The sequence below is a fragment of the Gambusia affinis genome, linkage group LG07 (genome assembly GCF_019740435.1).
Source record: "Gambusia affinis linkage group LG07, SWU_Gaff_1.0, whole genome shotgun sequence".
In the NCBI taxonomy this organism is placed as follows: domain Eukaryota; kingdom Metazoa; phylum Chordata; class Actinopteri; order Cyprinodontiformes; family Poeciliidae; genus Gambusia; species Gambusia affinis.
The window spans coordinates 16,963,015-16,984,025 of NC_057874.1; the positions used below are offsets into that span (position 1 = coordinate 16,963,015).

Below are 21,011 nucleotides of genomic sequence, written 5' to 3' on the forward strand. Positions count from 1 at the left end.
AGCAGGGTACACCAAGGATAGGTCACACTCACCTTCACACACAAAGCTTAGAAACTTTGTAAATTTGACATGTATATTTTTGGGTTTTGGGAGGCTATCTAATTAAATCAGATAGTTTTTATTTTGAGTAATTTGTAGATTAATTTGAACTTAAACTATGAATGTCCAAAATTATTGAGCAACAGAAACCTTGTATCTAACAGGCTGGATTATAACTGGTTTGGAATGCTGTTCTTTCTGTGTAATTTACATGTTTGTTTCTGCAAAGTTTCTTCTGGTAATACTCTTGACCAACTTGTGCTTTTTGTTTTTTAGTCCCAGAAAAATTTTATAAACTGAAGTGCCTGGACAAGAGATGTTTGCTAAAGGCTTTTGCCTTGCCATCAACTTTTCTCTGTACCCTTGTCAGTCTTGAATTATTGAATAAAACAGTGTCACATAAAGATTGCAAGTGGTCCAATTTCATTTGTTGAAAAATTTTCATCCCCTGATGTTTGTGTATAGCCTGCAGCTAAGAGTCAACGTCATTCAATTAAGAAGGGAAGGAACTATCTTGAGCCTTTAGCAATCTTTGCTGTCGTCACGGTTTCCGCCGACTGAAAAGCCAACGGGAAACTTGTAACAGGCTGAGCAAGAAAAGTGTTAGCTTCTGTAATTTTTGATCCTTGTTCTCTCAGTGTTGTATGTTTTAGACCTCCTGACTGTCGGTAGATTTGGATCCTCGCTGCCAGCCGTTGCCACAGCGCCGTCACGTTGTTTGGGTGGCTGATCGTGGGAGGGACTGAGGCGTGACCGCGGCGATAAGGCTGCCCTGCCCTTTAAAAGCAGCTATATCACAGGACGATCAGCGTGCTAGAAACTGCATGTGTGTAGTCTGTTGTTTTTACCTTTTATATACGGTGTGTCAACTATCCGGACTGAGAGATGGTAAGTGTTTCAAACAAACTCATGACCAGAGCAGTCACCCGATGAAAAGGAATGCCGAGTGAAATAATTTTTCTGGAACTTTGACCGCTCCGTGTTTTTAAGTAATACGTTTTACAACAAAATATTTCGCGAAAGGAAATGCGCGTTAGCTCTTTTTTGTTTACATGTCGTACAACCTGCCAGAACACCCATTATTCCTGCAGTTCCACGAAATATTTATAATTCTTTATATTTATTAAGCAGATTATTTCGGAGTATTCTGGAGAACTGTCAGTTTGGACACGCCTCACACCGCGCAAGTTACAAAACAAGTCAGACAAGCAGACAAATATGATACTAGATTCAAAAGCTGATCCGGAAATTTTTACTTCTGTACTAAATCTGGTCATATAAATTGAATATTAGATAAACATTTGAATGGTTACCCATGTGCCCACATGGAGTTATCAGCAGGACGTGTGACCTTCAAACAGTAGCTGGAGGTTGAATAACAAATATACAAAATTATATTTTGTGTATTTGTAGACCAGGGCCGGCCCAAGGCATAAGAACACTGAACAGCCGCTTGGGGCCCCATGGAGGCTTGGGCCGGCCCTGTATATATATATATATAACCTACTTTATTGGGAGGTTGATAAATTAATGGCTACTGTGGACAAATAGCCTGGACTGTATATTCTTCTGTAAAAACTTGAACGGCTTTTACACCGATTAACAAAACAGTAAACTAAAGGTTAAAAATTGAAATCTATTTATTTGAAGAAACAAAATCCAAAGTAATACACGACAGAGCTAAGTCAACTCAAAATGTATTTTTATAGCTCACTTTAAAGATCAGTTGAACAAAATGCTCTGTGCAGCTAAAGTTATGGAACATTTGTAACTTGTTTACAAAAATATACATTGTATTGCAACAAAAACGTATGGAAAAGAAACCTACAATGAAATATCCAAGTGCTTTGAGACAATGTGTACATGTATAAAATTCAATTTTATGTTTGCACATAACATAGGCTGTAGTTTATGTATTAATTAAACATATAGTATGTGCACTCTAAATTTGCAACTATTTTCACCTGTTCAGAATGACATAAAGCTGAACATTGTTGTTGATTGTGAAGAACAAGCAAATCATATCCAACAATGCAGCATGTCTTTTGCACTTTCTGCAACTACTTTTATAATTGATGTTTTGCATTACTTTATCCGGAAAGGTTTCTGTTCAATTTCCATATAGACAAATGTGTGCCACTTTTATTGTGGTTTTCATTTCTGAATGACATTTTCAGCCTAGAATGGTCTTAACACCTTGGAAGACCAGAGCATAGAAAAACATGGAAAAAACATTCAACCTTGTAGGTTAACTTTGGAGCTGAAAATATTTTTTCAAATATTTCTTTCTTGTTTTTGCAAGGTATGTAGATGTAATATAATGTACAATTCTGTTGTATTTTGTGCATGTGTTGTGCAAAAGTCCACATGTTCGAGACATCTTCTTTTCCTATACTACACAAAGATTGAACAACAGGGTACAATATCTTAGTTTGCTTAAAAATACAGAAGAAAGGTTAACATTTTTGTTTGAAACGGCGATATTGTAATATTACAGTCACACTTAAATGCACTATGCTTAGTTACCAGCTGCTTATCCGTTTTATTCTTTCATTCATGACGATCACTTGTCCATTGGAGATCAGCTGTGCCTTTACCCTAAAAAATGCTTTTTTTTTTTTGCCTGCCTCTTCAGAGTTTATGAAAGTTATTGTATAACATGATAGTTAATATCTGCAGTTTTAGCAGAGGGTAAACTGTTACAACTTGCTCTCATCTCAGACCACGTGGCTGCCTATGATTGGGATGACGGCGTTGCCGCACGTCGGTGGTATCTATGGTGGCTTCATTACCCGCAAGGAGGTAAAAAACTGGTACACAACCCTGAACAAACCCTCATGGCGCCCACCAAACGCAGCATTCCCTGTGGTGTGGACCTGCCTGTACACCGGAATGGGGTAAGTGGGACACTAGATTAATCATTCAGCCACTCTGCTCTACAGTGAGTTTATTTTTTGGATGTTTTCTTTTTTTTTTTTTGCAGGTATGGCTCCTACCTGATCTGGAAAGAGCTTGGAGGTTTCACTGAAGATGCTGTGGTTCCACTGGGGCTTTATGGGCTGCAACTCGCTCTGAACTGGGCCTGGACTCCCATTTTCTTTGGTGCACACAAACTGAAATGGGTACATGTTTATTTTTTTTCCTTTTTTCACTCAAATAGTTGCCTAATACCTGTAAAGGGTGATCGATGTTTGAAATCCAGTCCAGTCAATGACATGCCCTCATCCTGTGTAATTTAGGCCCTGGTGGAGATCGTGTTTCTCACGGGGACGGTTGGAGCCACCATGGCGTCTTGGTATTCCATCAGCCGCACCGCCTCCCTGCTCCTCGCTCCCTATCTGTCCTGGCTGTGCCTCGCCACAGCCCTCAACTACTGCATATGGAGAGATAACCCAGAGAAAAAGGACGAGTAGAGCACATTGCAGGGTGTTGATTTCCATTGCTAGATCTTAATTCACCACGATAAAATTCCTTTGCAGAAATGACAGATCAGTTTCACAGCTAAGCTTTTGTTTTGAGTTTACGATTCAGCTTTTGTCTATCAGTTTGACAAGGACCTGTCTACATGTTATTAATAAATCATGCCCATTTGTTCTTCAAACTAAAACTTAAAAATGGGCACTATTCCTGTCACACTAATGAACAAATGAAGGTAAATGAAGGTATACTACATTCTGATCAAAGCTTTTCAGACTTTGAGTATCCAGCTTAACTCAGGATCCACATAGGAACTGGGTTGTGTTATATTTCTGTGCTTCCTTTGCTAGACATTTTGACGAGTCATGCTTTACTGATTAACATTTATGCGTGTGAAAGTTTGGTGTTCTAATTTGCGTTCTTTTCATTTGGAAATAAAATTAGTTTTTCAAGTAAACCAGAGCCACGTTTTTAAAGACGGGAGTAAGAAGACTTTGTATTCCAAAGTGTTCATAAAATCTGTTTTTGTTTAAAATGAGCTGCTATAGATCCTGTTTCTAACGTGGCGTCAGCCTGGTGTCAACTGCTGTGAGAATAAGAGGAGTTGCAGCTTCTGGTACTTGAGTTCTAATTCATGACTTTATTTCCCTGTGCAGAAACTCCTGCTCAGTTTTGCAGTAAATGTGTTTGACTTGTTTGAAGTTTGTTTCCAATTTGTCACAGACATGACTGCTCGTACTGGAGTAAAATACATATAGCTGATTAGGCTTCATGTAATTCACAAATGCATATTTCAACTCATTTGAATGAGTTAAATGTAATTCTTTTAAACATGTTGACATCTATTTTAATTTTACTTTATAAAATGTACTTACTGTCATAAAATAACATTTTCTCATTTGTAAATAAGGTTTTGTAAGCAAACTTATGAAGTTAGAATCCTTTCTTGAAAACAAGAAGATTGTCCCAGATCTCACCGCAAACATAAATAATCACAATCACTATTTCTGCAAAAGGAGTTGAACTTTTTATGGTTGTAAATGTAAACATTAACAGACCTATAAAGCAAAGAGTGAAAATACCTTTGACATATTGTAAACACATTTCAGTCCGTCACATAACGCTAAATCTGGACATGGATTGTGAGATTCTCGCAGCATGATAACCTTGAGTAAAAAAAAAATGTCACGGTTTTAAAACATGTTAACGAAAAATTATGACATGATGGGACTGCTTTTCTCCAACAACTCCCAACTGCTGCTTTAAGGCGATCACTCAGTCAGTCTAATCTATCATAGTCTTTCAAGATTCAACAGGATTCATCGTTAGCCTGTGTGAACAGAACAATTTCATCTCATCAAGTCCCCATTTCTTCCTTCCTTTTTGGTGTTATTCCTTTTTTGCCACATATGCTTTCTTAAATGCATTTCTTCTCTCTCCTCCATTATTCATGTTTCATTTCCTCCACGTCCTTCCAGTTTCTGATTTTTCCATGTGACATATTAACAGCCTGACTATTGCCTATCAAGTGATAGTGTATTGCAACTGCTGTTAAAAACATTTTTTGGTTTTTCAGGTGTTCTGCTTTTGTTTTTTTTAGAAGCAATATTGATAATTTAATGATTTTACAAGTCCAAAAAAGACAAATCCACAAAGTTCATATTTATTTCTATACAAGCAGCATGGAAAAGAAAAATGTTATTTTTCAGGAGCTTTTTCTGGACCGTCTTCTGGTGATTTGGAGGAGAATCTCTCCATTAGCGACTTCCATAAACCCTTCTTTTCCTCATCCATGCTCTGCACACTGCCTGTAAAACAATAACAAAATAAGGTGTGAAAATACGTCACTATCTTTTCAGGGTCATTTTATTGTAACTGGTCAAGAGCAATGATGACACCGCACATTGTGATTAGAGTGCATACCTGACAAAAGTACTCGACACTCCTCCACTGTAACTCCTGTAAAACTTGTGTCTCTCACACGAGGAAACTAAAACACACACAAACATATTTACATTCTATACAACAAAGCTTCCTGCTACAATTTTCTGTTTTCTGCACAGTTTCTACTTATTATTAGGAGTCAAATGTGAAATTTTCAGGTTACACACACGACATATTTTCGCTCTAGTTGGTTTACTTTCTTTGAAAAAAACTGGCAACACAAAGTCTTTGATACTCTGTGCAGTATAAATGTGGCATTTGTGGTTATAATAGATTTTAAAAGAGGAGGTTCTTTACATATTAACCTAGTTTAGCCTTCACCTTAAATAAAACAGGTTTTACTATCATCTTCCCAGTTGCAGAAGTATTTATTTACTTTTCACATTATGTCACATCCCAACCAGTAACATAATTTTATTTTACTCAGATTTTACGTGATTGAACAACAAAAAGTAGTTCAGAATTGTTAAGTGAAAGGAAACTAATGATACAGTTTGCATTTAACACAAAAAATCTGAAAGGTGTGATATTTATTTGCATGCAGACTTCCTCGGTCAATACTTTGTACCGTTACTATGACAAAAAAAGTCAATAACATAGATTTCATTTGTGGCTATTATAAGACAAAATGTGAAATCATTCAAGAAGCATACATCTTTTTGTGAAACATTGTAGAGCAAAAGAACTAGATTACTGGCTAAGCTGGGATAAGTCATCAAAGAATCAGGTTTTGATCACTGCAGTACATTTGGATGCATACTAACCCGCTGTCTGTATACATTTCCATTAATGCGAGCCAAACTTTCATACATCTGGTCACATTTGTCTGGATCTGCAAGCTGGAGAAATATGACAAGAAGAAGCAACATGCGTTATTTGTACGTCAAGGAGCATCCACAATAACGTCATTTACCTTTTACTAATTAGTAATTAATCAAGTTGCTAAAGTTTGATGAACTTAATGTATTTTGTTTGGAATTTGATTTCCCCCCCAAATTTATGAATTACTTGTGATGTTTAAGATGAGTATTTCCTATATTTGTCCTAAATTTGTTTTACGCGCATAATTCTACGGCTACTATAACAACTAAAAAGAACTGGAGTCAGTATTACTTAAATATATAAATGTAAAGTATTCAGAAATCAATCTAAAGCTGATGAACTGATTAGGTTTTTCCTGGCCAATACCAACATCCGGTTTCCATTAAGGTCTGACCTGCTGGTTTGAATTAGGAAGTATTTTGAGTTTTATTTCCAAGGACTTTAGCTCAACAAAGAGAAAAATGTGTGCTGCTGAATTTCTAATATTATTTTTAATCAACAAACTGCCTCAGTTTGAGGCTATGTGTCCAGTGGATGAAACTAGTGAGTTTTTTCATGAACAGTGAGAATCCTGATTTTTCAGTATCTGACTTGATTATAACCACAAATGGTCAATCAAAGAAAAGCATCCAGTTAATTAGTTTATCTAGGATAAAACCTGAGCAAAAGGTAATTTTAAAAATAGTTTTCATATTTCACTATTTCTATAAAGTCAAACTTCTGTTATCTGGTTTTGCAGCCGGATTATTATAGTGCTGTCAGAGCTAATAAAGAAGCTCCCCCAGGTATCAACAACTAATGCTAAAAACAAGGGCGTCCTCTGTTAGCGCTGATCTTCTTAGATGGAGTCGTGTGCGTGACCTTCTACCTGCGTGTTTTCACCCTCGCGGAACGCAGAAGCCACTCTCTGCCGCAGAAATGTCCCCAGATCCCGCGCCTTCTTGGTCTCGTCTCGGGGCCATTCCTCACACAGTTTAAGGAACCGACGGTACCTGGTGGCAGACATCGTTGGTCATGTAATATTATATTGACACGAGCGGAGTTTAATCCTCTCGGGCACCCTTATTTGTGCCACAACTAAATTCGTCCCCTCTCTCAAGTGCCTACGTTGGTTCCGTCTTTGTCCCTCGCTGCCACCTTCTGCTAGCACGATGAAAGGGAGTTTTCCATCTCGGGTGTCTGTGTGGATCAGCTCGACGTATCGCTTTGCGACAGACAGAAACGACTTTAGGAGGTGAGAAGTGTGTTATTTTGTGTTAATTTACTGCTGAGTTTAACGGCGCAGCTAGCGTTAGCTCATGCTACTGGATTTGTCCTTGTGCCGCTCATAGACATGCCTATGGTGCCGCTACTGGTGCTAATGCTAGTCAGCGAAAGCGTGTTATTTACACGTACGGTTTGTCATTTTTATGTATTCCACGTAATATGTAAATATTTTATATGTGTAATTTCTAATATAATATCAATTCCTCCTTCGTTAACTCTCGGGAAGATATGCCTGAACTCTTTTCACTTGGGATGCATGAACTAAACTAGCAAATCCCCTGAGTTTCCGATACAAGATAACAGGTGACCATATTATCCCTAAAAATAATATGGTAGGAGCCAGAGAACGGGGTTTTAGACTTGGCCTCCAGGTTCTCTATCCACTCAAATTAAAGTTGTCCATAATGGCTTACACGTAAAGTTTCTTTAAACAGAAATACACCACAGCAACAAAAACTGTACAAATTTCTTATGCTTCGTTCTTTGTTTTCTTCATTTCAGAAATCTTCTGGTTAACCTGGGTTTGTTTGCCGCTGGAGTCTGGGTCGCTAGAAACCTCTCAGATTTCGACTTGATGTCTCCTCAGCCGGTGACTTAACCGTAGCCGCTGATCTTGACCAAAAACAGGATGATTGTAAGAAATATTTCTGTATTACGGGAAAGTTTACAGTTATTTTGAAACATTGGCAGAACATGTAGAATAAATATTTACTTTCAAAAGTTATCTTTGTGACTAAAGTGATTGTTTTGCTCCTTTTAGAAATCTTGGACCAACAAAGAAGAAGTGAGGGACATGATGAAACACTTGGAAAACAAAATGTTTTTGTTTACATGACATTTTTTTTTTCTCCTATGTACACTAGTGTCATCTCTATTTTCTTTGATGTACAGATTGAATTTGCCCCAAACTCTCCCACAAAAGACTTTATTTTCATTATTTTATCGCAACCATGACAGTGGAGGACCTCTTTGTCTCTGCAGCCCGTAACTCTCTGCGTTCTGGTAGAAAGGGTCTCTCCGTGGCTCAAAGTCTGAATCTTGCTGCTCAGGTCTTGACTGTGGATCTGGGGCTGAAGCCTGCTCTCCTGTACGACAGCAACGCTGCCTGTGCCGAACAGCTCCAGCGGTACCTGAGCTGCCTACGGTCTCTCCAGCTCGTGTCTCAATCCCTCCTCACGCTGGATTTAAATGGAAACAGTCTCATTATCAACGCAGATGCCCTCAGATCTAATTTAGAGAAGATGCTTTGTGACGGTGGTCCGCCTGTTGTAAATGTCTCTGTGTCTTTGGAGAAGCCCACCATCTCTAATGCTCAGAGAAGATGGCTGACAGGTGTGGTGGCAGATTTTCTGCTCCTTCTGGAGGAGTTTCAGCGACACGACCAGGCTGATAAACCTCTTCATGTTGGGGAGAAATCTGAAGATTGGAACCTGTGCACCATATTTGGTCTCTTACTGGGTTACCCAGTCACCTACTGGTTTGATCAGGCCAGGAGCTTTGAAAACTGTCTGTCCATGACGCCGCTGGTGGTGGCTACGGCATCAGCAGCATGGCAGACGGACGGCAACGCTCACAGGTTCTGTCTGTATTCGTTCAGTGTTCCCGCCGCTCTGCAGGAGGAGACTCAGCCCGAGCTGGAGAACTGGAGGTTCAGGCTGCAGGAGAGATTTGAGCAGCAAAGCATCATGAAGGATCTCAGTATCAGTCAGTCCACAGTCACTCTTCCCTCCATCTGTTTGTAATTCAATAACAAAGTTAGGTTTAAAATGAAATAAAATGCTCTTGAATCCGATGGGGGTTTTTTTATGTCTTGTTTTTAAAACACAATTTAAGAACATTTTGGATACCATAAAAATCCATAACTTAGCTCTTAAACAGAAGCCACTTTTAAATGTTTCATTCAAGTTGTCTAGTTGTCAGTGAAATAGTTTAGTATTCTAATGTATCATTCTGGATTTATATCCATTTCAGTGTTTTTTGCTTTGGCTATTTGTAGTAATCTCAGAACTCTGTATCTGAAAGAAATGGAAACAAAATAAGTAGTACGTTTTAATTTAAATGTTGAAGGAATTTAACAATTCAAATGAATTTAAAATCTTTTAATTGCACTGTGAGAGCAGTTGCATTTTAATTATTGTATTTCGCAAATAACTTCGTACTTCTGCAGCTACTTGCTCTCGTCCAAATATCTTCCAGTAAAAGTCACTTTAGATAAAAACAGTTGTGTTTTAAAGCAGCACCTCTAAAGAACCTTATACACTCTGAGAACATGTGACACAGATCCTCGTCATGTTCAGCTCAAAAGTCAAACGGAGACAAACCAAACAGTTTTGAGCCTTCCAGTTGCACACAAGTTAGATTTCTGAAACCGTTTTTTTTTTGTTCTCCAGCAGTGAGGACGGCAGTTCTTGCCCTCTAATCGGTCCTTTCACGGCACGTCATTCTGATGGTCATTTACTAACGTCTGAGTTAGTTCAGTCAGCAGAGCAGAGATGACTCTAAACATGTCCGTGAGGTCAGAGGGGCTGGATGACTGACAGAACTTCACCACAGCGGCTCTTCACTTTCAGCTCTGCCAGGTGATCTGCTCTGGTGGGTCCGATGTTCAGGATGGCGATCGGTATCTTCTTGTCGCTCGCTGCCAGTAGAACCCTGTATCCTGAGTAGACCTGCAGAGCCACAGAGGAGGGAACTTAAAAGCTGAATGGAAAACACGGCTGACATCACAAATTGGTTGCTTTTCTATACCTGCAGCGACGAGCCGATAACCAGCACTGCGTCCGCCTCTGCCAGTCTCTCCTGCACGAATTGGACCGTTGCTTTGGCCACCGTGTCTCCAAAAAATGTAACGTCTGGCTTCAGTATCCCCCCACACCGCTCACAGGACGGGACCCTGAAGTTCAGGACCTGCTCGTCATCTAAGAAGACGTCGCCATCCGGGGCCACGGCTCCTGCCTGAGCGCTCCAATCAGGGTTTAATGAGACAATCCGCCTCTGCAGCTGCTCCCGCGCGGTGATGCTGCCACAGCCAAGACATGTTACCCTGAGAACACATGGAACATAATCTCTGGAAAGAGTGGACATTTTTCTGATAGATGAACATAGAGTTGAGGCTTTTCAACATATTTTACTAATCGAAGTCTAAAAAGTAGGACTTGCCTTTGTATTTGGCTCCCTTTAACCTGCTACTCCTAAGTAAAATCTTGTGCAACCAATCTCACTCAAGTCATAGTAAGTAAAACAAAGAAAAAAATAAGTCCACATGTTAACTTTTATGTTAGGTCTAGGTTATAAAACAACATATCAAGCTTTTACCATCTCACAGAGCTCTATTCAATCAACCCATCACCACAGAAAGGGCATTCAGGTTTGGTGAAATTGCAAACCTGAATGTCTGCATAAACTGACAGGCAGGCAAGGAGAGCTTTTCTGAATAACAGTCCGCCTTACAGAGATGTACAACTTGGGTGGAAGAGTGTATCTTTATGGTAGAGTCAAAGGTAAAACTTTGACTCTACAGGCAGAGCTTCTTTTGAAGTTCTACCTGTAGTTTGTCACAAATCATCTGGGGTCACAACATGTGGAAGAGGACCCTCTGCTCACTTGAGGCCAAAATTGAACCTTTGGCCTACATGCAAAATTAAATTTCAGATAACTACCAACCTGAAAATACCGCTTCAGTTTTGAAGCTCTATGGTGTAAGAAGTTAGTTAGGTTTGTCTTAGTTAATATTTTCTTTTGGGATGCCAAAATGTCTAGAATCTCATAAGATTTGTTTTTGATAGATTTATTTATTTTTTGGAGGGGAGTACGGGGAGGTGTTAAATATATATTTTTTAATATCTTTGTCCTTGTGCCGATCCCTGAGACTTACCTTTTCAAGGCAATTAAGAACGGACATGCATAACTAATTTTTATCAATTAACATAACCACATATTTTTGCATCATAGTTGTTATTTAGAATGCCACTGAGCTCTATTTCTTATGGGATCCTGCCCACCTTGGGTAATTAAGCCTTCCTCACCTATGGGCGCAGCCGTGGAGTTCCGTAATCCGTGTCTGTCCTGCCTTGGAGTGGAGGGCGTCTACATTCTGGGTGACGAGCCAGTGCAGCTTCCCCTTCTCCTCCCAGCTCCGCAGAGCCCGGTGGGCACAGTTGGGCTGATGGGAAGAGAACTGCGGCCACCCGACGAAGTTTCTGGCCCAGTATCTCTGTCGGGACTTGGCGCTGCGGATAAACTCCGTGTGCTGCATCGGTCTCCTGTCGGTGCGGGCGTACAACCCGACACCCTCCGAGCGGTAATCCGGGATGCCCGACTCCGTAGACAGACCCGCTCCGGTGACCACAAACAACCGCCTGGATCGGGACACAAAGTCCTGCAGCTGCTCCAGAGAGCGGGCATCGGCGGTGCTGCAAGCGGGGACGAAATTCAGCTTCCCCGCAGGGACAGAGGAGGCTGTCCGAACAGGAGCGGGGAGAAATGGGAAGAGGCGCAGGGGGAGCCGCATCTGAACGAGCGCACGTTTTAAAGAGTTTAAAACGACAGTAACAACAAGCAACACGCAAATATTTATACAGTTACTAACTTTACCTTTTTAATGAGTAAAGTTACCACAGTAACCGGCAGTGCACAGCTTTGTTAGGTAACATGTCAAACCAGAACCAGCTGATATAACATGGAAACCAGCTGCAAACACAGGAAATACCCATTTCAACGTAACACCAAAAAGCCGCGTAGGAGTCTGGGAGTAGTAGTTAGGTCAGGGTTTTTAATTTGTAGAGAAAGAAATTGAGATTTTGAATGATAAAAATCTAACTTTAACATAATACATAAAAAGAATGGTTTGCTATGATTGAGTGAAAATAAAGTTATTGGTGGGAAATCGCAATATCAAGACTGTTTTTGTTGTCACAAGGTTTGCAATCATCCCAGGAAGAATTCCTTATGGCAGAAACTCTGTAAGTCCTTTGGGTTTTCTTGGCAGATTTTCCAACAACCTATGCCACTTCATCACTTTAATGTCTTTCTTTAGTTTTTCTTTGTTGTCTTGGCAGTCTTTGTCATCCAGAACCAACCCCTGACCCTTTTCAGAAGACATGACCCAAAGCATGCTTTCGCCTCCTTGCTTGAGTGTTCATCAGGTTATACTATGCATTCTAGCTGAAACTGAGCCTGGGAATTGAAATTTTATTAGACTTTTAAATGTGTTCAAAAGCGATATGTGACAGTTCCGCAGCCATTTTCAAGCTCTCAGCTTGTGACCAACAAAAATAACCCTGACTTTAATCTTCCTTTGGCTAAAGTATACAGACAGCAGTCTAATTAAGTTAGATCAAGACAAAATAACTTGTTAATTTCCTACAACTATTTTTTTTTTTTTTTTTACAATTAATTAAAATCTTTGAGATTATTTTAGGATTTAGGACAGTCATGATCCACCATCAAATTTTAAAAATGCATTTAATTGCCCTTTAGTTTCTAGACTTTTTTTGGCTTCTTTGTGAGTTACTTGGGAGTTTTACAAACAAATGTTTGAATTTTGTGTCTATAGGAGAGATGTATTTATTGAGAATATCAATGTCATACATTTTGTGATTTATCTATAGAGAAGCTTTCACAATAATTCAATTCAAAAAGGCACATCTTTTGTTTTGCTGTAAACATTTGCTGTGTTGGCTTTACACGTTTATTAAATATATGTATATATATTTTCTGCTTTAGAAGAATACAAAGATGAAGGATTTCATTTAAGTTAGAAAATATCCCATTATGAAAGCAGAAGTGATGGCGTCTTCAGTCATGTGATGATTTCTTGTCTTTATTAACCCATCATTTGTATGGATGAAGAACTAAATATCTAAGAAGCTGAGAAAACCATGGTGCCGTTTTATGTTTCCTTCATTAGGATATGCTGCACACATCCTGGTTACAAAACTTCAAGATATCTGTTGCGAGAAAAAAAAACAAAAAACACAAAGGTTGCAGTTATTATAGGGGAAAGAAAAATCCAACTTTCGCCACAGTCAGGTAGTGTGTCCATGTCCTACCAGAGTGTGTGCATTTAAAGACGGCCTCTGCGTGAGCGTAAAACTCCTCTCCTAGGATGGAACGGTAATCCATGTGGCTTGTGTGAACAAAACAGTGCGTTGCATCTTTAAACAGCAGATCACTTTCCCCGTACTGATGAGACTCAAAGAGCTGGAACTCAGTGCTTGAGGTGGCTCCCAAGGTTTCCTGCCATTACAGAAAAGTAACCATCTTAGAGTCTCAAAAACAGAGTTATTGATTAACATAAAATAGTACACGTTTGTAAAGTGATAGGAAAACGATTCATCCATCCCCACATCCATCGTCTAGACTTGCTTATTCCTGCAGGGTCATGAGGTCTCCAGGGGTCATTGGGAGGTATGCGGGGTACACCATGAGGAGGTCGGAGGTCCACGGGTTAATTAGTGTTGGATTTTTCTCTAGTCTTGCAAGAAGAACCTGATGAGTTAGTCCTCCCAGCAGAATTGAAATTAATGAGACTTTATGAAAACAAAATTACTGACCTGCGATTTCACGAGGAAGTCATACACCCTTGCGGTGAGCACAGGCCGTGTCATGATGCTGTTTGGTGGAACGAATCCCAAATTACAACTTTCCCACTCTGACAAAGCAGCTCGATGTCCGTCGGCACACAGCAGCTCAAAGTCAGACTGTGTCCACTCCTCTGCCCACCCACTGGAATTCAAAGCTAGAGTAAAATAAAAAAAAATTTTTTAAAAAAGGGACAATGTCAATTAGCTGGTAGCGCTACATACATAATAGATGTAGCGTCTTCAATACCTCACCAAGGATGTTAGTGATCAGGTTGTGGTGTTCGAGGAAGGCCACATCACCGTAGCTTTTCCCGCTTGGATCTCCAACCAAACACCTGCAAGACAACAGAAAAATGGACTAAATCAGTCTCTGAAGGTAAATACTGAAACAGGAACAACACTACAGTGCCCTCCACACTTATTGGCTGCCCTAATGACGATGTGTAAAAAGGCATGAAATATATAATTGTTTTTGTTACAGTAGCATAATGCTTCAATGAAAGAAGTAGAAAAATTCAAGCTTTGTTTAGTATATTTGCAAATGTAGTTGATGTTGAAAGTGGCTCTGACGTAAAAGCACATATAGTGGCTGATATGATCAGAAAAAATTATGCTTCTACAAAAAGATGAATTTATTTTAAGGATTTTAAAAGACCTTTATTGTGGTAAAAAGTGACTGAAAAACCAGGAGTTCTGTGTACCTTAAGGCGCCCATGTTTCCATAGTAACGCTCATTGTGGTTGTCGGTACAGCGTTTGGTCGCTGCCTCGCCTGTCCCTCCAATGCACACTTTACATAGATTCCCCTGAGATCCAGGGAGACAGCCTTTCCAAAACACCGTATTGTACACTGTACAAACAGAAAGCGGCAGACTGCAGTCACAAAAAAAAAAAAAAAAGCATTGGATTAAAGTGGAAGTGACATGCATTCTCTACAGTGAGGATCAAAGGTCAGAAAGTTGAGCGCTTATGGGGAAATTAAAAAATCTGCACCTTGGTTTGGATCACAGGGGGCGCTGCTGTTGTGCTCCAGGCTTAATGTGTGTCTGTACGGCAGCAGCCAGCCTGCAGGGCTGTATATGTGGCCGTGACATGAGCGGCGGCCGCCCAGATTCCCAATGAAGATGTTCCTGCTGGAGCGCTTTGCTACAGCTACACCCACAGCTGAGTGCAGCACTGAAAGGGGGCAGAGAGTGATGGTTTCAATGTGAAGATGGCATTTATATCAACAGAAAAAAAAAAACACAGAGCTCAATGAGCTACGATTTGTCTTCATCCTACCATCCGTCTCCAAGTGAGCCGATCCTTCAGCAGGAGCACATTCGGTTCCTGAGAAAATGCAACAAATAATCCATTTATTTCCATTACCAAACACCAAAACTACAATTTCATGATTTAATCGCTGCCCTCGCCGACATTTCAGAACACAGAACTATTCAAACAAAAACAGAACAAAATAAAAACCAAGGAAGATGCATCACTACAGTCTTACCATAATATTCAGTGACCACCGGAACAAGGCCACATTTCCCTGCGATGAATGTGTGTGTTGCATCCAGCGAGACTGCGTCCACTTCGTCCCTCTGAGGTAAAACGTGTGTCTTGTTTTTAACTTTGTATCCCAGAGTGTGATAAACCCTCGATGCTCATGTGACTCAGATGATTTACCTTGATTTTCTCAATGCAGTCCCGCATTGACACAGCCCTGACACACACCAGTGGGTCGGACTTTATGCTCAGAGCCCATTGCTCACATTTCTTCTGCTCAGCATGGCTGATGCAGCACCAACGCACAACGCTGTCCTGGAGAGAGCTTCCTGCAAACACAAGCCGCTAATTCACACAGAGTTGCTACAAGAGCTAAATCCCGTTCACTTCTGAAAAGTTTAGGCTGATCTTATTCACCTTCATGGCCGAGTCCTTTGAGGAGTGCAACATAATCCAGCCCCATCACCTGGTTGACGTCCATGTTGTCCTGCAGAACAACCAGTTTATCTGTCGCATCTCGGAAGAGAAGGTCCGACTCCCCAGAGAGAGATGAACTGAAGAGCTGGAAGCGCTGCCTCTCTTTTCCTAGTCGACCAAACTGGGTCTGAAGAAATCAGTTTAGAAACAACTTCAGTACATAACTGAAGTTGAGCAAAGGCTGCAGAATAACAGAACAAAAGCGTGAAACTATGTCCACATATTTACCTGCACAGCTGATATAAATTTGCGGACAACCTTGCGAAAATTATGTCTGGTGACCATTCCTCCTCCTGGACCACGGCCCAGATTACAACTCCTGTAGTGGCTCAGAGGAGCCTGTGAGCCATCAGGACACAGCAACCGGAAACTGTCCCACTCACTCGCTGAGAAAACGAGATAAAAACTCAAGAGACAAAACCCTTCAGTGTTAAACCCTGCTTATTCAAAGGCTGGTTTTGTTTCAGAATTGAGCTGATAATATAAGCTACATTTGCAATTAAAAAGAAAATATGTCACTTTTATCAATCTGAAAACATTACAAACTTAGACACACCTTTGTTCCTCCTGTCAGGTTATTTAGTTAACATTTTGATTAACCTTTCAGAAAGATTTCAGAATGAGTTTTCATAGTAGAAGAGTTCGTACTCAACTCAACGACTGCAAGATGACTACGGTATTGGTTGCAAAGTAAGCCCAGTCATTTCTCCAACACCACCAACTGAAACAGTTGAGTTGTTTGAGTTATATTCTCTGATTGGTTTCCTCTATACCAGAGGTATTCACCGTCAGCCTCCAAGGCCAGTGTCCTGCAACGTTTAGATGTGTCACTAGTCCAACACACCGTCGTGAAATAGCTGACGGCTCAGTCAAGTTCTCCAGAGTCCTCCAAATGATTTCATTGTTTGACTCGTGTGTGTTGAAGCAGAGACACATCTAAAAGTTGCGGGACACCTGCCCCTGAGTACTGGAGTTGAAGACCCCTGCTCTAAACAGTGCTGTGCATAATGGTAAAACACTTCTACTGTAGTCCAAAAGACATGGTCCAGAGGTCTTATCGTCCATTAGTTCTTTTTCAGAACGTTGGTTTTCTCCAGGCAACCCTTCCAAACAAACTGCACACTATAGTGAGGGGTACAATTATCACTCAAAATGACTGGATTCAGTTCTTCCAATCACTTCCATTGTAACAAGTCTGTGTCCCAGCGCCTAAACAATCAGACTGTTTCTACAAGCATCAGTTAAAAAATGTAATTCTCAAAAGCTCACATGGTAACCTCTGATAGGATGCCTTCTATGCATCAAGTCCAGTTGTGAAGCTTCCTTTACTGAATCATATCTGACTCTGTGGATGAAGGCAGAGCCTCTGAATGTGTCTTTGTACCGCTGATGCAGTGAAAGCAATGAAGGCCGACCGGAAACCTGACAGCAGCTTTTAGATTCCTGATCACTTTAAAGCTGCAGTCTGTCACTTTCATAAATAAAAAGTTTTATAAAAGCATCCAGACCAAGTGGAAGTGGCTTGAAACAACAACATGTGAGCCACAAATTGGATGTGAAGGAACTTCACAGAGCAGGATTAACCAAGGCTGAGGCACATAAATTGCAGAGGTCAGCAACTTTTTGAGGAGTCACCATTAAGTCTACCACATATCAGACGGTTCTTCAGAAAATTTGAGAGCATCTGTGAAGGCAATTACAACTGAGGCAGAATTGGGCCGTGAAACATGACTAATGGGAAATTCTGGGCTGAGTCAAACCCAGAATTTGATTTTATGGAGATGCTGCAGGGTGAAACAGGCTATAAATGCAAGAAACCCTTTGAACATCTCACAGCTAAAAGTGAAGAATCTTCAAGAGTCGTTTTCAAGTTATTTCACCCACAGGCTGTACCAGTAGCAATTAGGATGCACGGTGTGCCAACTATATCCTAAGCCAGAAAATAATTTTTATGGATATAATTTGTTTAATTAAAAAAAATCTTTTTGAATGTTACTAAAGTGATATTAAGTCACTTTCTTTTCCAAAAATTAACAAGATCAATATGAGAAAATTCCTTTCGAAAGAACTGAATGGTTAGTGTCACACTTTTTTCAGGGGAATGTGAAGATATAAATGTTGCTTTTATTTCTTATCTTTTTGCTGCTTGCCACTGTTTTGTTTGTTTTGTGTCACACAGCTCAGATGTCAGTAAATCACAGAAAAGTTTGTTTTTATTATTATTACAGAAGAAGAAATATGTAAAGTATGATATAGAGCTTACCATTAATACTTTCAAGCGCTAAATGGTCCACAAAGGCAACATCACCTGCACCTCTACGGAGACATCTACACCAAGCCAAAAAGGAAAACCTGTTACTAATACTTCTAATGGTCACTTTTTGCTTTAAAATGTAACAATGCATATTAAAGAGGCTCTCTCTCGTTCAGGCTGACCTGAGGGCTCCCTGGTTGTTGTAGAAAGGCTCATTGTGGGACGACTCACAGAAGTAATTCTTCTGGCGGATGTAAGACTTCTGGCCTTGGCACAGAGTGCACAGAGACGGCGCCATGGTGGCAGCCCCCGGAACACAGCTAGCTCTGAAAAAGGAGCCAACATCTGCAAGAGAGGAGGAAGCACGCTGAAAATCTGGACAGACATTAAAACAGTTTTTTATATTACAATGTCTTTCTTTTATTTAGAAATTCCTGGGTTTTTGTGCTCATTTTTCTGAAGTATTGATATAAAAATTCATCCAACGGGTAGGAATAAGTGTTTCCAGACTGCATAGGGAACCCTGTTAGAAGAACCAGTTGTCACCCTGGCTGAGGGGATTCTCTTTGCTCCAGGTTAGGTAGTTCCTGGACAGCAGGAACCCAAGCGGGAGGCTCCACCCAGCAGTCCACCGTGCCCCGCTGTGACAGCTTCTGAGGCCTTGTAGGGACCGAATATCCAAGCTCCTGTTTGTCACCACGGCAACCGACAGGATGCAAGCTCCTACAGATGAACAAATAAACTTTTCAGACCTCAATTAGGGAGAGGAAACACCTTGAATCATATCAGGAGGATGAAACAAACCTTACCGTCAGTGTAAACTTCCTTAGCAACGATAACAAGATCAAACTGCTTCACAGCAGAGTAAACTTCTCCTGCATCTAGCGCCACTATATCTGCACGGTTAACCTGAAAACAAGGAACAATGGATTTAACTTAACAAAAAAATTAAAGTCAATTGTTTTGAATTTATAACTTAATTTTATTTCAAAGCATTTTATAAACACCCACTACCTGGTGTATTTCTGAAGCAACACTGGCAGGTGTTTCTCCCAATCATCTCCTAGAAGTGAAACAATAATCTACAGAGCGACTCGCCTTGATTTTGTCGATGCAGTCAGCTGTGCTGGATGCTCGTACGCAGGACAGTCTGGCAAACGCTGCAATAGCAGCGGGTGGCATGACGGCCACCAGGGCCTTGGCCAACTCTGCACACTTCCTCTGCTCAGGATCTGAAACCGTGCACCAGCGCATCTTCTTGGCTGTCATGGGAGCAAAATATTTTTTAGAAAAGTTCACATCATCCAAGGCAATCAGGCAAACATGATTCCTTTCTGATCACTGGCCAACTTCCAGCATGTCTCACCTAGGGAAAAAAATGACTCAGATATAATTTTAAAACAAGAGTACCTTTATAAATATCTAATAAATCATTAATAAGGCAATTTTTACATAAACTATTTAGTAAAGGATTTTTTTTTCTTTTTTTTGCAAAAATGTTTCAGATAAATCAAAATGCTTCTAGTAAACCTGTGTAAATAGAAAAAACTGTTTTTAACAATGATTTCATTTAAGACTGGAATAGCTATCCATAACAACTTGGTGTATGTGACAAAACTAATTCCACTGTAAATTCTATCATTAATAACAACTAATGTCACCATGTATTAAGCCATTTAAGGTCACACAACTGCATCTTATTGGGATTTAAGTCCAGACTTTTACTAGGCCACCAGAAACCTTCATTTTTTGAGCCATGAAGAAGTGGGCTTGCTGTATAAACCAAATACACTTGAGTAAAGATCACAAGCTGTTGACCAAACAATCTTCTTTAGGATTTTCTAGTAGGGAGGAGAATTCATGGTTCCATCAATTACATCAAGTCTTCAATGTCCTGAAGTAACAAAGCAGCCACAAAGTATCACTAGCACCACCAAAACTGTCTGTATGTATAATTTGCACTTTGTGAGATGCTGAGTTGATCTTAGGTCAGATATAGCGGGGCACACACCTTCCAAAAAGTTTCCACTTTAGTCTCAGCAGTACACAGAACATCTTTCCAAGAATCTTGTGGTTCATCAAGCCACTTTCTGGCAATTTGGAGCTGGTCTTTTAGTTCATTTTAGTCAGCATCTCTTCCATAAACAGATGCATTTCTAGCCTATTTTTCAGCCTTTATCAACCAGTATAAATTAAATGATAGTGCTTTAAAGTTGTGAAACAAGGTGAAAGTGGCTGCTTCTTATAAAATTAAGATCCTTCAGTAATGTATTAAAGTAAAGCATAAATAGCATCTTTAAAACTTACATAGCAATTGGCTTATTAACCATTTATCAGAAATATTACTGTAAAAGTTGCACCAGACATATGCCCAACATTTAATTAACAATAAACTATTTAATCAGATCATCACACACTCCCAACGGGGCTAAATATCAACACCAAATAATAAAATAAAACAATAAGTAACAAGTACTTACCCCTGATGCAGCAGGCAAAGATGAGAAAGAGTAAAATATGATGAGATCCTCTCATTTTAAGCTGCTGCAGATCAAAAGTTGAGAGAGATGTTCGCAGCGCAGTCAGCAGAGAGCAAAAAGCCTGAATTTTCCCTCACTGACTTTCCAGGGAATCAGAGCCGCCGGTGGGAACAACAGAGGAGAAAATCTGTTGCGTAAGGGCAGCTCGGCTGAAAACAGTCACCTTTTACACGCATATGGA

At 40.1% G+C, this 21,011-nt stretch overlaps 6 protein-coding genes across 7 annotated transcripts; 3 read left to right on the forward strand and 3 right to left on the reverse strand.

The window, feature by feature from the left end:
* Positions 1-508: 508 nt before the first annotated feature.
* tspo (translocator protein) lies at positions 509-5,029 on the forward strand. Of its 2 annotated transcripts, none has more exons than XM_044121201.1 (4): positions 509-927; positions 2,761-2,936; positions 3,023-3,161; positions 3,279-5,029. In XM_044121201.1, exons 1-4 carry the CDS (start codon positions 925-927, stop codon positions 3,450-3,452), a joined length of 492 nt encoding a protein of 163 aa, XP_043977136.1. In that variant the 5' UTR covers positions 509-924; the 3' UTR covers positions 3,453-5,029. The 2 variants fall into 2 exon arrangements, with proteins under 2 accessions (XP_043977136.1, XP_043977137.1); XM_044121202.1 differs by having other exon boundaries at positions 574-865.
* Positions 5,030-5,103: 74 nt separating this feature from the next.
* On the reverse strand, positions 5,104-7,309 carry LOC122833545 (ubiquinol-cytochrome-c reductase complex assembly factor 2). The gene is made up of 4 exons (XM_044121203.1): positions 7,091-7,309; positions 6,165-6,239; positions 5,380-5,446; positions 5,104-5,264 (listed from the first exon to the last, which is right to left on the reverse strand). The coding sequence occupies exons 1-4, from the start codon at positions 7,226-7,228 to the stop codon at positions 5,155-5,157; spliced, it is 390 nt and encodes a 129-aa protein (XP_043977138.1). The 5' UTR covers positions 7,229-7,309; the 3' UTR covers positions 5,104-5,154.
* Positions 7,287-9,280, forward strand: tomm6 (translocase of outer mitochondrial membrane 6 homolog (yeast)). Its single transcript, XM_044121204.1, has 3 exons — positions 7,287-7,456; positions 7,990-8,122; positions 8,249-9,280. The coding sequence occupies exons 1-2, from the start codon at positions 7,374-7,376 to the stop codon at positions 8,084-8,086; spliced, it is 180 nt and encodes a 59-aa protein (XP_043977139.1). The 5' UTR covers positions 7,287-7,373; the 3' UTR covers positions 8,087-8,122; positions 8,249-9,280.
* lg07h1orf74 (linkage group 07 C1orf74 homolog) lies at positions 8,439-9,280 on the forward strand. The gene has a single exon (XM_044121200.1). It carries the CDS (start codon positions 8,439-8,441, stop codon positions 9,228-9,230), a length of 792 nt encoding a protein of 263 aa, XP_043977135.1. The 3' UTR covers positions 9,231-9,280.
* Positions 9,281-9,572: 292 nt separating this feature from the next.
* Positions 9,573-12,240, reverse strand: sirt4 (sirtuin 4). The gene is made up of 4 exons (XM_044121199.1): positions 12,082-12,240; positions 11,514-11,998; positions 10,237-10,531; positions 9,573-10,157 (listed from the first exon to the last, which is right to left on the reverse strand). The coding sequence occupies exons 2-4, from the start codon at positions 11,996-11,998 to the stop codon at positions 10,005-10,007; spliced, it is 933 nt and encodes a 310-aa protein (XP_043977134.1). The 5' UTR covers positions 12,082-12,240; the 3' UTR covers positions 9,573-10,004.
* A 912-nt stretch (positions 12,241-13,152) lies between these two features.
* Positions 13,153-20,851, reverse strand: zgc:172271 (Saxiphilin-like). The gene is made up of 17 exons (XM_044121205.1): positions 20,771-20,851; positions 19,389-19,552; positions 19,100-19,199; positions 18,837-19,013; positions 18,473-18,635; positions 18,300-18,364; positions 16,265-16,422; positions 15,977-16,163; positions 15,740-15,888; positions 15,564-15,654; positions 15,353-15,400; positions 15,065-15,247; positions 14,774-14,921; positions 14,325-14,407; positions 14,043-14,227; positions 13,539-13,725; positions 13,153-13,436 (listed from the first exon to the last, which is right to left on the reverse strand). The coding sequence occupies exons 1-17, from the start codon at positions 20,823-20,825 to the stop codon at positions 13,393-13,395; spliced, it is 2,187 nt and encodes a 728-aa protein (XP_043977140.1). The 5' UTR covers positions 20,826-20,851; the 3' UTR covers positions 13,153-13,392.
* Between the last annotated feature and the right edge of the window lie 160 nt (positions 20,852-21,011).

Coding starts and splice junctions, on each gene's coding strand:
- sirt4 (XM_044121199.1), bottom strand. CDS start 11,998: ATGCGGCTCCCCCTGCGCCTCTTCCCATTTCTCCCCGCTCCTGTTCGG. Junction 10,532..11,513: donor CTCCACGGCTGCGCCCATAG/GTGAGGAAGGCT, acceptor ATGTGTTCTCAG/GGTAACATGTCTTGGCTGTG. Junction 10,158..10,236: donor TTATCGGCTCGTCGCTGCAG/GTATAGAAAAGC, acceptor GTGGCTCTGCAG/GTCTACTCAGGATACAGGGT.
- LOC122833545 (XM_044121203.1), bottom strand. CDS start 7,228: ATGTCTGCCACCAGGTACCGTCGGTTCCTTAAACTGTGTGAGGAATGG. Junction 6,240..7,090: donor GCGAGGGTGAAAACACGCAG/GTAGAAGGTCAC, acceptor ATATTTCTCCAG/CTTGCAGATCCAGACAAATG. Junction 5,265..5,379: donor GTGTCGAGTACTTTTGTCAG/GTATGCACTCTA, acceptor ATTGTTTTACAG/GCAGTGTGCAGAGCATGGAT.
- zgc:172271 (XM_044121205.1), bottom strand. CDS start 20,825: ATGAGAGGATCTCATCATATTTTACTCTTTCTCATCTTTGCCTGCTGC. Junction 19,014..19,099: donor TAAGGAAGTTTACACTGACG/GTAAGGTTTGTT, acceptor GTTCATCTGTAG/GAGCTTGCATCCTGTCGGTT. Junction 13,437..13,538: donor CTTTAAATGCACACACTCTG/GTAGGACATGGA, acceptor TTCTCGCAACAG/ATATCTTGAAGTTTTGTAAC.
- lg07h1orf74 (XM_044121200.1), top strand. CDS start 8,439: ATGACAGTGGAGGACCTCTTTGTCTCTGCAGCCCGTAACTCTCTGCGT.
- tspo (XM_044121201.1), top strand. Junction 2,937..3,022: donor TGCCTGTACACCGGAATGGG/GTAAGTGGGACA, acceptor TTTTTTTTGCAG/GTATGGCTCCTACCTGATCT. Junction 3,162..3,278: donor GTGCACACAAACTGAAATGG/GTACATGTTTAT, acceptor TGTGTAATTTAG/GCCCTGGTGGAGATCGTGTT.
- tomm6 (XM_044121204.1), top strand. CDS start 7,374: ATGAAAGGGAGTTTTCCATCTCGGGTGTCTGTGTGGATCAGCTCGACG. Junction 7,457..7,989: donor GACAGAAACGACTTTAGGAG/GTGAGAAGTGTG, acceptor TCTTCATTTCAG/AAATCTTCTGGTTAACCTGG.